At 60.8% G+C, this 17,088-nt stretch overlaps 1 protein-coding gene across 7 annotated transcripts in view; it reads left to right on the top strand.

The window, feature by feature from the left end:
- PEBP4 (phosphatidylethanolamine binding protein 4) overlaps window positions 1-15,090 on the top strand; it is an 80,778-nt gene extending 65,688 nt beyond the window's left edge. For all 7 annotated transcript variants that reach the window (XM_052806504.1, XM_052806507.1, XM_052806508.1 and 4 more), the window contains 3 exons: window positions 6,061-6,106; window positions 7,626-7,742; window positions 14,653-15,090. In XM_052806504.1, the coding sequence (XP_052662464.1) occupies window positions 6,061-6,106; window positions 7,626-7,742; window positions 14,653-14,744 (255 nt within the window). In that variant the 3' untranslated portion in view covers window positions 14,745-15,090. The remainder of the gene's footprint in view (window positions 1-6,060; window positions 6,107-7,625; window positions 7,743-14,652) is intronic.
- Window positions 15,091-17,088: the final 1,998 nt, after the last annotated feature.

Below are 17,088 nucleotides of genomic sequence, written 5' to 3'. Positions count from 1 at the left end.
TTTGCTTACTTAATAACCCTATAGCATGTCCTTCCCTGGGGCATTAGGGTGTATCAGACAAGCATTAATTTAAATCACAACCGTGCCTGATATTTATTTTTTAATATATTTTTATGGTAGCCTTCCCCATTTATAGCGAACTAGAAGAAAAGCTGGGCCATGCCAAGAAGCTGTAATCGCTACCTAATAATCCTAAAAGCAATCGGGGTAAATCGTCGGCGATGCTGACCCTGGAAAGCCAGAGGAGAGGCTCTTCGGCGCCGTGTCGGAGCGGTGACATCCCTGCATGGCCACCCAGTCCTGCTCCGACCCAGGCAGATCAGTGCCTTCATCGGGGACCCAAGGGTGGCAACGGGACCCCTCGAGCTGCTTCTGCTCCCTGAGGGCCCTCGGGGACTTGCAGCAAGCTTTTCCAGGGGCTCTAACGAGCCTCAGTTCATGTTTTTGGATGAGGCTGTGTAGTGCTTCGGTGCATTTTTGTGCAGCAATGGTATGAAAGGCAAGCGGTTTCGGTGCTTGTAGCCGTGTCAGTCCAAAACCAGACAGGTCCGCCGGCTGTGCGGTACCCATCCTCCCGGGTTTAGCTTTTCCTCGCCACCCACTGACGTTCTGGATCTGCCCCAAAGAGAAGTTCCCCGCAGAAAGAAATGCCCCTTTTCCACTATTCCTGCGCCTGTATGTGGCTCGGATGTAGTTTATCAAACTTTCACGCGCAGACTGACAGCGAGCAAGCCAAATATCACCCGGAATGGTGAAACTCCATGAGAGTTAAGGGAAATTAAATAATGGGCTTGGGCTATGGGTAATGGGGGACTGGCAACCGGGGCTGGGGCAATTGCATGTATCTGGCCCTGTGTAGCTCGGCAGGTCCCCGGGGACACGGTGCTGGACCGCGCATCGCCGGAGCCTGCCGAGAGGATCAGGAGGCTCTCAAGCAGCGGATTAATCTCCTGTCATTTGCATGCATGAAAAGCAAAGTGGCTGGGCAATTAAGAGCCAGGCGGAAAGTTAGGCTGGAGGCGTGGGGTACTCGTGTTTTGGTGGCGGTGAGATGCCGGGGATCATTTCTGCCTCGGGTCCGGGGTGGCCTGTGCTACAACTCCAGCTGTGCCAGGGGAGCAAAACTGGCTCTGAGCAAAAGCCGAGGGCCCTGAGTCATCCCGAGGATCTGGGAACTGGGACTATGGGGAAGCACCAGAGAGCAGAGGCTGAGGATAACATCTTGGGGTTGGGGAAGCTGGCCTGGTTCCAGCGGGAAGGGGAGGTTTCTCCGGATTTGGGGCGCGATGGGATCCGGCACCGGCTCTGGGTGCTCCGCCAGGCTTCGGTGTGGGTTTATCTGTGGTCTCAGGGACGCAACCCTCGGTCTCCTCTCTGCAGCAAGGTGACCATGGTTCTCCCAGCTCAGGGCTGAGCACATGGAGACGAAGCAGGAGAGGGCTCAGGCCCCTCCAGGACGTGCCGGCGAGAAGCAGGAGGGGTGCAGAGAGCTGCATCCCAAGGGCTGGGCAGCCAAAAGTATGCGTGGGGTGTCGGGATGTTCATAATCCTTGATTTCCCGGCTTCTCTCCTAATTTACCTGGTCAGCAGCCAGCAGGCGCGGTGGATGGGCCGGGCAGCGTGGTACCAGCCGGGGTGTGCATGCACCCCGCTGGGTCTGCTGCAACGCCGAAAATCGCAGCCTTGTTAAAGCCAAACGGCTGCATTTCTAATGCAGAAAGGCGGGGAGGGGGCTCTGGTTTCCTCCAAAGCCTGGGGGTGCAGGCGGGTGCACAGGCAGATTTGGGTCTACAGGGCCGTCCCAGACCAGGGATGCCGGGGAGCATCCTTGCTCCCTGTGTGCACGAGCTCCCCACAAACCTCGTTTGCCACGAGCACCCAGGACCTCTTTCCACCATGGCCTGCGCTAAGTCGTTCCCTGCCCTGGGAATCTGCTGTTAAAACACTTTCCTGGGTAATACAGTAGCCGGGAGAGACCCTTCCCCACCGTGCCCTTCCCCTCCTGGCAGCACAGGGACATCCCCACCTTGGTGGGCTTTTCTTCCATGAACTCCTTCCATGTCTTTCTCTGTATTTTTCTATTTCTACTAATTCCTTTCCCGATGGAGAGAACACGACGTGGACGCGCCAAGCTTTAATTCAGTAGCATAACAACGTTGGCATAACGGGATGTGACATTTATAATAAAAAAAGGATTTGCATGGTAGGGGCTGACAGTCTCCTTCGGGCACGAAACCCCAGCTTGATGGTGATCGGAAAAGCGAGGGTGGTCTGGAGCCGTGCCGGCAGGGAGAGGGTCGGCGTGGTGTGGGCGAGCTGGGGCAATTTGGGACCATCCCATGCCCGGTGCGGGGATCGGTGTGGAAGTGAGCTAAAATGCAAACGGGCAGCTGAGCTGGGAAATGCCAGAGTTTGGGAGTGCTGGGAGCTCACTGGGCCCTGCCCTACTCTCACATGGCCTCCCTCCATGCAGAAATAATTGGAGGGAGAGTTTCTCTTGGACCGGGATTTTTTCTCACATGCTTTTTGTTGGAAAGCAGGATGAGACTGAATGTTTCTGGGAGTTGGGGTAGGAGCGATCCTCACCACTGGTGCTGGCTTTGGTGGAAAGGAGGAAAACCCAAAGCGTGCACCTTCCCCTGCAAGGACACGGTTGAACAGATCCGTATCCAGCTGCAATTAGAGTCTTATTCCTTTATTCTGTGTTCGAGCCTCTGCTCCGCTTGCAGAAGGCTGGATTGCCATCCTGGCGGCTCTGCCCTGCCCAGGATGCTCCCCTGCGCTCCCGAGAGCCGATTCATAAATCCTGACCTCATTATAAAGATCACAGAAAGGGAGAATAACAAATCTGGGCTCCTGGCTGTGCCGGCTTTGAAGCCGCCTTCCCCCCGTCAAGCTAGCGTGCCGTAAGCGAGCAGCGCAGGAGGAGCCCTGTTTGTTTGGGGATTAACTTCCCCACTTGGTTAATTGTTGGTTAATCGTATCAGCACGCTGCCGGGCCGGCACCTCGGCTGCTGCCCCGTGGGATGCGGCCCCCCAGCACCCAGATAAATCCCATGGGGTCCCCGGGGTCCCCGGGGCCTGGCTGGGGCACGCTCCCGGCAAGGCGGCAGCAGCCCAGCCCCGCTCTGCTGCGCAGCCCTGGGTCCCATCCGTCATCTGTTTGTCCTGGTGCCCTGCCAGCGATTGTGCCGATTCCCACACCCACTTTCCATAACCCTCCGTCCTCGCCCGGGCGAATCGCTGGCGCGCTCGCCACCCATCCCTTTCCCCTCCTCTCTGATGGGATCAGACACGTTCTGGAGAAGGGGAAGAAAGGAAAGTTAAAAAAAAAAAAAAAAGATCAAGAGGAAAACAAAATGTGACTCACTGCCTTCTTAATTTATTTGTATTTATTTATTCCCCCCCCCCGCCCTACGCTGCGACGTGCAGCAGGCAACACCGAGGGCTGGCTGCGATCTACCGGAGAGCCTCCGTGCAGCCGGTGTCCAGCTTGGCAAAGGAGTGTCGGGAATGAGGGGGGAATAATTTTCTCCACTCTTTTGGCCGAGGAAAAGAGTACAGAGAGGAGCTCCTGGCGCAGAAATTGCACGGCACAGATTTTTAAGCCTGTCCAGGTCTCTGCGCGAGCATCCCACCAGCATCCCGTGCCCCAGCACTTGATACCACACAGCACGGACCTGAGGGTGGAAATATTTAATTCCACCTCCTACACTGTGTCCTCGGCAGGGGAAAGAGAGAAGAAGATAAAAGACTAGGAAGCTCAAATGGTGTCATTAGGAACTATTAATGCTCTCATAAAAGGGCATTAATAAACCCGGCAGCTCATCAGCGTCCATTAGCTCCGCTCGTGGCAGGGATCTTTGGGGGCCGCCGGCATGCAATGCTCCCCTCGCCCTTGCCAGCATTTCAGCAAAGGGGCAATGGGCTGGAGCGGGGAGTTATTCCTCCCTGCAAACCATTTCCCCCACACTAGCAAATACCCGCTTCCCAGCTGCAGGTCCCCCTCGCCCCGGGGAAGGCAGCGGGACCCCGGGAGGGAAAGCTTGCAGGAGCAAGCAGGGCTTCACACCCAACCCTGCCAGCCTCTCCTACAGCCCAGCAGCCCATTGCGAGCAGAGTTTGTTCCCTTGCTTCCAGAATAGCTGTTTACTATTAAAAAAAAAAAAAAAAAAAAAAAAGGCAGGGTTTACAGTGCTCATCCCTACTTTCTCCCTCCCGCCCTCTTCCTGTTCTCGCCTCTTAAAAGGAACTTTATCCTTTGACTCTCCCATCCCCGGGGCTAGCCAGAACCCACTGCATCTTGGGGCGAGCAGGCAACCCACATCAGCAGGCAGAAAAACAGGGAGGAGGCCCGGCTTCTCCCGATAAGCCCATGGCAAAGCCAGGAATAGCAGCAAGGTCCCCGCACGGGAGCAGCCCTACCCGGAACAGAAAAAAGCCTCAGTCCCTGCCTTTGAAGAGCGGGGACTGGCAGCCGGCCCGGCCACATGGCGAGCTTGGGGTTTGCTGCGAGCTTCCTCCGCCAGCTCAGCCCCACAGCCAAGACCGGCACATCTGGGGGGAGCGGGCACAGCTGGAGGGGCTGGGCGTGCATGGCTGGGGAGAGCAGATGTGCACATCTGGATGGAAGAGGCACGCACATCGTCTGGGCAGCGCGGGCATGCACACGCGTGGGTGGGCTGGTAGCGCACATCTGGGTGGAGCGGGGGCGCACATCTGGATGGAGCCGGCGTGCACATCTGGGCAGGTTGTGCTCGCACATCTGGGCAGACTAGGCAGGGAGAGAGCAGCCAGCATAGCCCCACGGCCTCGTGTTCCCCTCCGGCACACCCTGGGGTGCTTCTCCCCTGGGCAATCTGTGTGCCGCCTTCCCCTCCCCCTGTGACCCAAGGCATCCAAACCTGCCAGTCGCTGCCCAAAATCTTAGTCATCACCTCTCCGTCATCGGGATATTTTCGGCTCCGGCTGCCCAGGTGGCGAGCCAGCGTTGGGGAGCCGATAGCCAGGGACCTGAGCGGGCACTTGGCTTCCCGGTGACCTTTGCTGTGCCACCAGCAGCTCGCAGGAGGCTGTCGCCTTCTGTGACTCAGTGCAAAGTAGGTTTCTTTTTGGAGAAAGCAAAGCTTTGATCCCAAAGAGCCGGGGAACCGACCATGTTCCCCGCGTGCACTTTTGCTTGCAGTTATCTGATGCATCTTTTTTTCAGGGTAATAACTCCCAGGGCAGGTTAGGGCGGAGGAGCCCTGGCAGCGGCGTGTGTGTGGGCAGGACTGGAATAACGGGTGCCGTAGGAGAGGATTTACGAGCACTGGCGGCTGCACTGGTGGGAGGTGGGGGCCGGCCGAGAATAGCACAGCAGGTCAGGGGTGAGGTGGCTTGCGAGGGGCCAGGATGCGGCCGAAGCTCCCGCCGCTGCCCCCTTGCCATTAATCCAGTTCCAGCGGGATGCTCGGCGGTCTCGGCAAAGCCTCCTTCTTCCAGGGAAGCGTCCCAGGCCAGGGATGGAGAGCCAAGCCCGCCGGGCGGTGGGGCTTGCTCGCCAGGCAGGAGTTTCGGTTGAGAGCAAAACCACCGCGATGGGGCAAAGCTTTGCCACGGGAATGCCGGTGCAAATCGCTGCGGTCCTCCGCTGCCGGCCCCTTCCCAGCCGACACGGTTCACCCCTCCCAAAAACCTGCATGCAAAGCAGCACCGTGGCTTTTAACGGGCTATTGTGGCTCTCCCGGTGTGCCACAGCCTGGATCACCCACCCGGATCACCGGATCACTGATGGTCCCTGTGTGCAGGTGACAGCGCGGAGATGGCACTGCCGGTGTGCCGGGGCACCGTGCATGGAGCCTCTAAATCCCAAATAGCCAAAGAAAGGCCCTGGCGTGCTCCTTCTCCCCCCGACCTCTCTCCCTAATGACCTTTGCAAGGAAAACACTGGAAATGTTGGAAAATGAATCCCTGGGGAGAAGCGGGTGCAGCCGGGGGGGCAGGAGCGGTCTGTCCCCTCCACATCTTTCTCCTGGGGGTCCCGGTAGCACCTCACCCCCCGTCTTCTTGTCTTTTCAGGGTGCGGATCTGAGGACCGGGGACGTCAAAGGGCTTGTGCTGACAGGTGAGTGCAGACCCCGACGCCGGGGGGACGGGGTCTCCAGCAGCCCAGGCTGGGAGCTGCGATGAGACGGTGGCAGAGCTGGCTGTGCCCGGCGGGGACGAGCACGCCGGGACGCAAGGGAGGGACACGAAGGGTTTCTGCAGGGCGCAGCTGGGTGCTGTCTGAAATAGGAGCCACTTTTTCTCTTATTTTTCTGGAGGCAAAAGTGGTTAAAAGACTCCCCAGCGGTTGGAAGAGCTCCAAACCAGTGCAAAAGGGGCGGGGGGGTGTGGTGGTGGTGGAAATACAATCAAAAAGAAAAACACGAGATAAAAGCGGGTGAATCCCAACAACTTCTGTGATGTTGCACCGACAAAGACTTTCAGTTTAAAAACAGGCCAGGCTCACGGAGTTTACACCCCAAGGGGGTGGGGGAGAGGGGCCGGGGGCTCACCCGGCTGTGGGTGACCAGATCCTGGAGGAGCTTCAGCATCTTATCCCTTGGCATCATGTCCTTCCATCCCTGACGGAGGACGAGGGGCGGCTGCCGGCATCGGCAGCGCCGTGCATGCATCAGGGGGGGTCTCTCCCTGGATGTCCCTCTGCTGGGGACAACCAGCCCTCTCTGACCTCACCAGCCGGCAATAATGCTCCTATGGCCCGAGCCAGCTGCAGGCCCCACATCTGGGCAGCTGTGCGCTGCTCGCTCCCGCTTTGGCTGGGTTAAGGGCGTGCACGCAGCACAGCGTGCAGCCGGGGACGTGCCCGCCTGCGCGCGTCGAACATCTGTAGCCAGGTGAGGAAACAACCCCGGACCTCCAGCACCTGAGAACCCGCTGCTTCGACCACAAGAGCATCCTCCTCCGCCAAAGCTGGGTGCGGGAGGACTTCAAAAGCCCGGCAGCTGGAGCCCAGCCAGCGGCGTGCCAGGCACCCCGGACCCCCATGGGGTAGCCGGGAGGGTGAGGGGTGCTGGCCATGCACCAGTGGGGTGCTGGGGGTCTCAGACTCCTGTGTCCCGTCCCCCCCCCAGCAGGTCCCCACATGGCCCTATCCAGGGGAGGCTGCACCCAGCTTGGGGGGGACGGGGAGAGGGCATGGTGGGGATGGTGCAGGGATAGGAAGGGTGATGGAGGAGATGTTGAGGTACTCGGCAGGGAGGCGAGGAGCACCCCGGGGCTCTGAAGTTGAAAGAGGAGGAGGAGGAGAGGGTGGTGGCTGGCGCAGCGGGAGGCTGGGGGCAGGTTATTTCAGGAGAGGGAAAACAGGAGCTGGCCCCCGGGGCAGACGGGGGGGGGATCCGGGCAGCGATAAGGGAGCGGGCAGGTTTGGGGGGGGCGCAGTGGCTGCTCTTGCCCGTGAAACACGTGAGCTGCTGAGCGCTTTCTCCCTCCAGCCCCATGCGTGGCGAGGGTCCTCGGTGCACGGCGCTGGGTGGGAGAGCCGATCCCAGCCTGGAGCGGGGTGCTGGGCATGTGGTTATGGTGGGAAGCGGGTCCCGCTGGGCGGGATGCTCAGCCGTTATCTTTTGCATCCCCAGATTACGTCCGGCCCACGCCTCCGCCCCGCAGCGGGTACCACCGCTACCAGCTCCGCCTGTACGAGCAGCCGGCTCACGAGGCCATCGCCCTGAGCCCCGAGGAGCGGGTCTCGCTGGGTAAGGAACAGCCGTGCCCTGGGTCCCGGCCCCATGCCATGCCCCAAGTGGCTTTCCCGGGGGTATGGATAATGCCATGTGTTCGGGCATGCCAGAAGTGCCGGGCTGGCGATGCTCATTTGGTGCAAAGGGACTTCAAATCATTACACGGAACACGGATGGGGTGTTAAGTCCTTGCAAGGCAGCAGAAACTCTCGGCAAAATGGCTGGTAACGGCCTGGCTAGCGGGATTGCAAGCAGGGAGAGATCTCGTCGGCTGTGAAATCGGGATGAGTCCTTGCTGGTACGTCCCCCCTTCCCGAGCCGCGGGAGTTGCATCACCGCCACCTCGGAGCACGCAGATAAGGATCAGACGTGGAGATGGTTTAGCAAAAGATTGCTCAAACCAGGCTGACACAACGCCCGCCAACTCCCAGCTCCTCTCCACCCCACGCGGCGCAGGGACAGGGCTGCCGTCTCCCAAAAAGCTGCACGGCAAGGATGGAGGCAAGCAGCCGAGACCCCCCCAAGACCTGATGAGACCATCCCCACTGCTTCATCCCGGATGGGTTGCACCCTGGGGCGTGGGGTCACCTGCGGGACCCCCGGCACGGGCAAGGACCCATCCTGCAAAATGCAAAACGTGGGTTCCTTCCCCGGATGGTGCTGGCGCAGCCCGGGCTGGAGCACGGGGCACTGCAGTTCACGTGGCCTCGGCAAGGGAAATTTCAAAACTTTCCCAGCCGGGACCACATGAGCACAGCTCGATAGGCAGGTCAGGTCGGTGCGTCTTGTCTGTGCCGGCCTGACTCACCCCTGCGCCGTGTTAACCAACGCTGCACATCCCGGGGGAAGGCAGGCAGCAGCGGGGTAGCTCCGGGGAACTCGGTCTCCCCGGACCCCCGTGCTGGGAGAGACCCCGAAACCCACCCGGTGTGGGGCTGTGGTGCTTGTCCCGTGGCCGGAGCGGGCTGCTGCTGCTGCGAGTCTCTCTGTGGGTGATTTCTGCCCTTCGGTTTGCTTTCTGGCTCATTAGCTCTGCTTCTTAATGACATGCATTGAAGCCACCCCCCCCGCTAGCGGAGTGGGGCACTTCCCCGGCCCCTCATCCCCGGCGTGGTGGCAGGAGAGGGGTCCGCTGGTGTCACCTGGGGCCATGCACCCACATCGCCATCGCAGCATCCCGGGGCTGGGAAGGGAGCCTGGAACACCCACCAAAGAGCTTTTTCCACATAAATCCTCTTATTAGCAGGATGTGCGCCTCCAGCCCCCAAATTTCATACCCAAAGGGGTTCAGCCACCAGATCCATGTGTCCTGCGGAGGATCCCCCCGCCATCCCCCCGTCCCCCGAGGTGCAGGGTGGCCGGGCGCTCCCCACCCCATGCTGTCTCCGTCCCATCCTCAAGTTTCTCAGCCCTTCCCAGGGTCCCTTGGAAAGACCCGTTAAAACAGCAGCGGATATTTTCTCCGCAACATCTGATGCTTGAGCATCGCCGTTTGTCAGGCAGCTGCGGCTGTCTCGGCGGAGGCTGTTATTTAAGTAGTTGGTTGAAGGTTATTTTTAACCATTTCACTGCTGCATCACAGGCTTGGCCTGTCCAGCAGGTGCTGCTGGATTGAACAACCACCCGCCGGCAGCCCATCTCTTTAATTCCCAGGGCAGCTGGTAAGCGGGGCATGAGCCCTAAAAGCAGTCAAAGGATGAAATTTTGGTTTCTCAAGGGTTTTAAATAAATCCATCCCCAGGGACCACAGTGGGATGAACACCAATCGAACTGCCGGTGCATCCAGCCCTGTGTGGCTGAGCACTGGGGTCTGACCCCACGGTGCGAAGGCAGCGCACAGGGAGAGGAGAAGACACCTTTGGCAGCACTTGGAAACAAGGAGGGCCTGACCCTGACCCCAGTGGACCACGGGTGAGACACACAGCCAGCTCCTCTGTGGCTCTGCCTTGGTCCTCTCCTCCTGTGGTACAAGAGATGTGGGTTCACCTGGTGATGCTGCAGGCACAGCTTGCAGCCTTGCTTGGGGTTTTCCATCTTGCTTGGCCTTAAACCAGCCCCTTCTTGTTGCTTTTATTTTGTCCTACATCTGGTGGCAGCGATATCTCCATCTCACCAAAGATGGTGGCACCCATCGCCACCAGGTGCTAACCCCGGAGAGGGAGAGATGTCCTGACCGGAGCACCCGGCAGGTGCAGGGAGCGGCGCTGGCCCATCCCAACCTCCGGACGCATCCGGCATCCAGCGCCGCATCCCTGCACTGTGCACCACCAGCGCTGCGCCATGCATCCGTCCCTCTGGCAGCTTGTCCCCTGGTAGACCCCGCTCGGGGAGAGCACGGAGCCCCACGAGAGCGTTCCTCTCACCGCTCGGCTCGCAGAGACGCTCCCTCCTTCGCCCTCCGCCCAAGCAAAGGCATGGGCTGCGCTTTGGAGGCCGAACGGGGAAAGGTCCTGGGTCAAGCAGGGCCAAACTGGGGAAGGTGGTGTGTGCCAGGAAGGATGGCAGGAGCTTGGTGGTGGAGCCGAGGGGTAGGAGCCTCCAGAAGAGGGCACTAAACCAGGACCTGCCCGTCCGCCGCGTCCCTGCTCCTCGGAAAGAGCCATTCCTTGTACAAATCCCTGGGAAATTAAAAAGCGAGGGGCAATGGCGAGCATGGAAAATAAATCTGTGCTACTTCTCCCCCCGGCCTGGCTTTGCGATGCCGGCAGCTCAAAGGGAGAGAGGATGGCTCCACGGTGGCCGGTGGTCTCTGGTGCCCACCCTGCCTTGGGGGTGTCCTGGCTGGGATGGCACTGATGGGCAGCGGGTCGGGTGCCATGCCCAAGGGCGTGTGGGCAGGCAGTGGCGGAGCTGGAGGAGGGCTGCAGCACCCCGCTCACGTCCCCTTGATGCCGCTCCCCGCAGCGAGCCCGTCGCTGGTGGCAATGGTGAAATCAGTTGTTTACAGCAGAGGTGTTTCTCCAGGGTGGCTCTTGAGCAGAAAGACTTGTTTCATCAGGAAAAAAAAAACCTCTGATCCTTCTCTGCGAGCATTTCTGATCAATTCCTGCACCAGCCAGCTCTCTCGCTGTGCAACCTTGGTCAAATAACTCTCTCGGAGCCTCAGTTTCTCCACTGGAGTCTGATTCACTCCACTTTTTGGCTGTGCTGCAGCCACGCAAGCAAATTGTCACTGGGCACCAGCTCTGTCTCCGCTTGGGACCAAAGTTGGGGACCCTTGGAGTGTCCCCAAGGCCATACGAGCACCGTCAGGCAGTGCAAAGCCCTTCCTCCCCGCTCGCCCCGCTTCCCTCCCCAGGAGGGTTACAAGCCGTGTTTGTATTTTGGCGAGATGCAAGATAATAGTTTGTGGTCTGCAAAATGTCAAAGCCACCCGTCGCATCCCGAGGCGTTGGCACCCGCTGTGAGCTCTCGATCCGGCGGTCGGGCTCTGCTGCCTGCTGCAGCGAGCTGCGGGAAAATCCCTCGGCCGGGGGAATTCAGGCGTCCGGTGAACCCCAGCCATGGCGGGGTGGTATGGCAGCGCTTTTTGGGGACCTTTTCACCCATCTGCAGCCTGCGGGAGGATGGAGACCGTTCATTTTCCACCTCCTTCCTTTTTCTTGTAGGGGAACTTTAATTAGCAGATCTTGAGGCTTAACTGCACCTGCCGGGCAGTGCCGTACCTCCCTCTGCTTCCACCCTGCCGTGCCCCGGTGCCAGACGCCCACCAGCTCCAGTGAGCATGGGGAGATGCTCCCCAGCATCCCCAAACCTCCTCCTGCCCCAGAAAGGCATTTTACAACCGGGAATGGACTTTAGCCTCCCAGAAATGTTTGCCTCCAGGGAGCGGCGAGTCCTTTGGGGACCAGGGACCGGGGATGAGCCCGGCTAGTCGCCCTCACCGTGGCTCCATCCCTCTCCAGCTCCGGCTTCGCATCGGGGCTGCAGCATTGACTCATGAGCCGACCTTGTGTGCCTCCGATCCACCCAGCTGGAAAATCGGGTTGGACTGGGCCCCGGCGGGGAGGGAAAGGCTGTGGCTGGGACGGGAGGCAGCGAAGGGCTGCGGGGAGCACACGGTCCCGCCTGAAGTCCCCGGGTGCAAGTTAATGGTGACCAAAGCAGCTGGCGGCCTCCCGCCTACCTCCGCTGGGACATCATTAATCTTGGCAGAAAAGCATCAGGGCTCCTATCAGGGAGAACGGCCCCGCTGATGAGGCTGATAAATTACAGCCGGCAACGTGCCCCCAGCGCTGTGGGGCCGGGAGAAGGCGGGGACCGGTCGTTTTGGGGGGGCAGGGTGCAATGGTAGGGCTGTGAAACAGCCCCGTGCACCCATCGCCTGCGGGGCCAGAGGGTCCCCGAGCTCCCCGAGCCCAGCAGCTGCCTCATGCCTCAGTTTCCCCATCTGGTGCTCAGGGATCAGGTGGCTGCCGCACGTGTGGGTGTCAGCGGGCGCTCCTCTTCCTCCGGCGGGTGCTCAGATAAGGGCCGAGCGCGATGATATAATCCTCTGGGAAACGAGCTTGAAAACGGACCAAGCCATGGATGAAACCTCGCATTGTTTTGGTGGGGAGAGGGATCGGCAGCAGCGTGGCCGTGGCTCCCCGGCCAACCACCCGCTCCCCTCCCCGGCTCTGTGGTCCCAGTGACTCGCAGTCCCCAGCCCTGGGAGCCGGCCGGTGCGGTGGCATGATTTGGGACAGTTTGCAGAAAGATGTCACCCTGTGCCAGGGTGTACAGGCGGTCATGCCGGGATGGGGCACCCGGTTTGCGGATGCACCCAAGGGGTTGGATCTGGTATGAGGGGGGGGTGCAGACCCCCAGACCCGGTAGCCACCCGGTGTATCACCCCCCACTTTGCCACCCCGGCGGCTGTGCCCGGGGCTTTCCCTGCAGCCGGTCCCGTCTCCCGCAGAGGGACGGGCACAACCGGTGCGATGGCAGGTAGGAAAGTAGGTCAGGAAAAACCCTGGCCCCACGCGTGGCGGCGAGAGCCTGGGCCAGCGCCTGCAGCCCTGCAGCGGTTCTGCCTCTTCCCGGCTCCTTTCATCCCTGCCTCTCCGGAGGCTTCACGAACATCAAGGACAACTCCCGGCACCCTTGGGAGTCGGGGGGCCGCCACGTCTCGCTTTCACCCCGATCCCACGGGGCACCGGCTGCTTTCCCCCCCGGGGCTTGCCGAGCGCTTTGAAACCCAGCGGATGAAAGGCGCCCGCCGAAGGGCCGTGGGTGCAGCGGGAGCATTCCCCCCCCCGAGACCCCTTCCCCTGGCACCACGCTCGCCGGGACCCCCGGAGCTGGGGCGGGGGGATGGATTGAGACCCCAAAGCGAGCGGCTGCTCCTCCTTGCCAGGGGTGTTTTTTGGGGATGGAGGTGTTTGCGGCACACGCCGGAGCCCGATGGCCGTGCAGGAGCGCGCCGGGGCTCTCGGCCATTGCCTGGCTTGGCAGCGGTACCGGCAAACCCAAACCCCCCTCGGGATCCTGCGTGGGGGCATCTCCCCCCTCAGACTTGGGCTGCGGTGATGAGCCAGAGCCGCTGGAAACGCGGCTGCGTGCCCCGGCTGGCCGTGACCCCGGTGCGGCACGGCGGGACTGTCCTTGCCCTCGGCTTGGTTTGGGTCCTCGGTGGGTGGTGGTGAGGACGGGGGGACGTCTGGGACACCCCCAGCCACACGTAGCCTGATGCATTTCAAACACCTCCTCCCAGCCGGCATGCCGGGGTGCAGGGTCCGGCCCGAGCATCCCGGGACCTCCTTCCCAGACACCGGAGCATCTCCCTGACCGCATCCTCTTGCAGCTCCAGGAGGTCGCAGGGTGCAGTGCCGGCACCGGCAACATTGGCAGAGCCCACTGGGGGCTTTTTGGCTGTGGGGTGATTCACGGTAGGGCCTGACCCAGTGCCCGAGGTGGGCGGCAGATGGGGGGGGGGGGGGGAGCTGGGCTCCGCCGGCACCCCGAGCCATCGTCGCCCCACGCGGGTGATGCAGCAGCTCGTGTTTTGCTCAGCACTTTTGCAAGAGCAAAGGGGATGGTTTGCTCCAGTTGGGGCTGAGATGTGAAGGCAGATAAGGGCTGCCAGTCTGCAGCGTGACATTAAAGAGCAGCGCAGGAAGGGGAGAGGAGGGGAGGACGGGTTTCAGATAAACAACGGGCCCCTTTCCCCAGGGCCATGTCCTACCCAGTGTCCCACCAGGCGGGGACAGAGGTGGCAGCGTGAGCTGCTTGGGTCCCATCATCGCTGGGGAAAGCCCCTTTGGCCGAGGAGGAGGAGGCTCCACCAACCACGAGCCAGACCCACGCGCGACACTGAACCCTTGCAAAGCGCAGGGGGATTTTTGGCCCACAGGGACAAGGGATTCCCTCCTGCCCACCGCCCCGGAGAGGGTTTCCCTGCCACCTCCAGCGTAGGAAAAACCGAGGCCGTCCCCAGCCATGAGCTGCCCCCGGATCTCTGGTATCCTCGGGTCAGGGCAGGCAGCTGCGGAGAGGGGGGGGGTCAGGAATGAAGAACCCTCTTGGCTCCAAAAATTTGTGGAGCAGCAGCTGAGTGCATGCGAGCGAAGGGGCTGGGGGATCTCCTGCTGTCTCCCCCACATGCTGGCGGGGGATTTCCAGGTGTGGACTCATAGGAAGCCGTGGGAAGGTCGGCTCCAAAGGTCAGCAGGGGTGGAGGGGGGGGGGCAATGCCATTTACCCCCCACCCTGGGGATGCTGAGGGCTGGGCTCCCCATGGCTCCCTGCCCTCTGGCCCCACGGGACAGAGCCCGGTGCCTCCCCGCCTGCCGCTGTTTGCAGGATGTGGTCTGCAACGCCTCGGGCAGAGCAGCAGCCGGCGCATGGCATGCAGCGTGCAGCCCCAGCCTGGATCCGGCCCCGGAGCATCCCCCTCCTCCGGCCGCCTCGCAGCCCAGCTTACCCTCTCTCCCTCTCTCCCCAGGAGCCTGGGCGATGGAGAGCTTTGTGGAGCAGTTTCGGCTGGGCTCCCCGGTGGCCTCGACCCAGTTCCTCACCAAATACTACGAGGATTAGCGCCGGCCATCGTGCCCTTCCCCTGCGCAGCTTCACTCTCTTCCCCGCACCGCAGAGCCACCTCCGTCTGGACCGGGAGGAGACCCCGGGACCCACCGAGGATGCACCCACCCTTCTACCAGCCCAGATTCACAGCAGAAATCCCAGCCCCTCCGCTTCCAAAACCTGGGAGGGGTTTCCTTTCCCTCCGAGGGTAACATCCCGAGCGGTGTCCTGGGAAGAATGGCATCACCTTCTGGTCCCCTCGCCCTATTTCTGGCCTGACCCCCAGCATGTTCCCCCTGCACCTGGGGTGTCTTGAGCTTTAATGCCTGCAGCTTTCAGAATAAAACATGGATGGAGCGCACGGGGCTGCATGGGCTCCTTGCCGGCAGCGAGCGCGGGGCGATGCCGGGCCAGCGCCGGATGAATCTGGTTGCTTTGGGGTCCGTGCCAGCAGCACGGGATGGAGCAGACCCCCCTGCAGCTGGGGGGGGGACGACAGGGTGTTGCCAGCAAGACCCTCGTGCAGGCGATGCCGGGTATGGCCCAACGTCACCCAGGGGCTCCGGAGCAGGACCGTGGTGCCCGGCCGGGGGGTCCCTCGGCAGCACCACGCAGGGCGGCAGCGTGGGAACCGGGCACTGCCCTGGCCTGACTCTGGCCCTGCCCTGCCTTTGCCCTTGCTCGCTGCCTCAGCCCGCTTCTCTTGGAAAGCAAAACCGAAATTAAAGCCGTAAATCAGAAGAGCTCTGCCTACTGGCCACTTAGCCGGACCTCCCCTTTAATTAGCTCTTTAATTAGGCTTTCATCTAAGACTCGGTTTTCTCTGAGGCTTGGATTGACCCGCCTGCAAGTCCTCCTCGCAGCGTGTCCTTGGTGGCTCCGCTGTGACAAAGCTGATTTTGTCCTGCCGATGGCCAGGACTGCATCCAGGGGCACTTTGAACAAACCACGGGGAGCAAGAACCTGGGGGGGGGCATTCTGCACGCAGGGGAAACCGAGGCACGAGGGAATGACTTGCTCACAGCCTTGCAGGGAGGTCTAGCGTCGTTTGGAGGGGATGGCGATGCTCCTGTTCCTGCATCTCACCCCTGCATCAGTCCCTGGGTCTGTCCCAGAGCAACCTGTTCCCGATGCAAGAGAGAAAACAGGTCTGTGCCATCTCCTTCTCGCTCCCTGTGCCTGCCTGGCTGCCCTCCCCGGTTGTGAGAGCGGCTTTCGCTCCATGCCGGGGGGGTTTAAACACGGCCGGGACTTTCCCTCCAGCAGGAAACGGCTGTTTACCTCGCAGGGGCTGAATCACTCCAGCCGCATGTCGCATGGGTCCTGCAAAGCTCTGCCGGCCTCGGTCCCCGCCGGGAAGGATCGGGGTGACGGGCTGCAAGGTGCGAAGGAGGATGCGGGAGCCAGGGGGTCCCGGCTCACCGCGGGCACACGCCGCTGGGCGAAGCTGCAGGATGCAGCGGGAAGAAGAGCAACAAAAAAAGGAAGCTGGGTAACATACCACAACCCAGGGAAAAAAATACAAAACATGCTGCCCGGCTTGCCATCGGCGCTAAGATTAGCAGCAGAGGAAATGACACTTAGAGATGTCATGGAAGTCTGCTAAAGTTGGATTTCTCCTTCTCTTTTTCTATACTTACCCTCTGTTGAGGGTGTAATTGGCCCGTTAGGTTAATGCGGAGGGACCGGTGTAAATGAAAGGTCATGCTTTGTTGACATCCTGCAGTCAAACTATAGTCATCCTTTCCTCCCTGCCTTTAATTCCTTGTGGCTGGTGTGTTTATTTTTGGTGGAACGAGAGAGAAAAGGCGATCGGATGTTTATCCTTCTAGGAAATTATCGCCATCATTCTTGGTTTTAATTTGAGCTGGAGATGAGAGGAGTTAGACGCACGCCGCGTCTGCCCGGTCTGAGCCAGGCTTGCTCTCGCTAGACGCCGCAAGCCCAGACTGATCCTCTCCCTTGTGTGTCACTGGCGGGGATGAGGATGGGGACAGGGATGGGGATGCGGATGGGAATGAGATGGGGATGGGATGGGAATGGGGATGGGGATGCAGAGGAAGATGGAGATGAGGATGGGGATGGAGATGAGGATGGGGATGGTCCAGAGCATGAATCTGCCTGGGTGGCTGCAGCGGGCACCCTGATGGGACGATGCCCTGCGGGGACGCAGGACGAGGCACCGCTGGCCTTGCACCAGGCACGCACAGGGCTGCAAACACATGGTGCGGCAGGAGCATTGGCCAGCCCAGAGCCACAAACTCTCACTTGGATGCACACAAGGCCTTCACGGCGTGGAAAATATTAATTGTGGTTTTTTGGTTCGCTTTTTGATAATTTAGAAAGAACGAAGCAAAAA

The sequence above is a fragment of the Harpia harpyja genome, chromosome 13 (assembly GCF_026419915.1).
Source record: "Harpia harpyja isolate bHarHar1 chromosome 13, bHarHar1 primary haplotype, whole genome shotgun sequence".
NCBI classification, from domain to species: domain Eukaryota; kingdom Metazoa; phylum Chordata; class Aves; order Accipitriformes; family Accipitridae; genus Harpia; species Harpia harpyja.
Note: the sequence above shows the minus strand (reverse complement) of the source record. Positions and strands in the feature narration are given on the sequence as shown.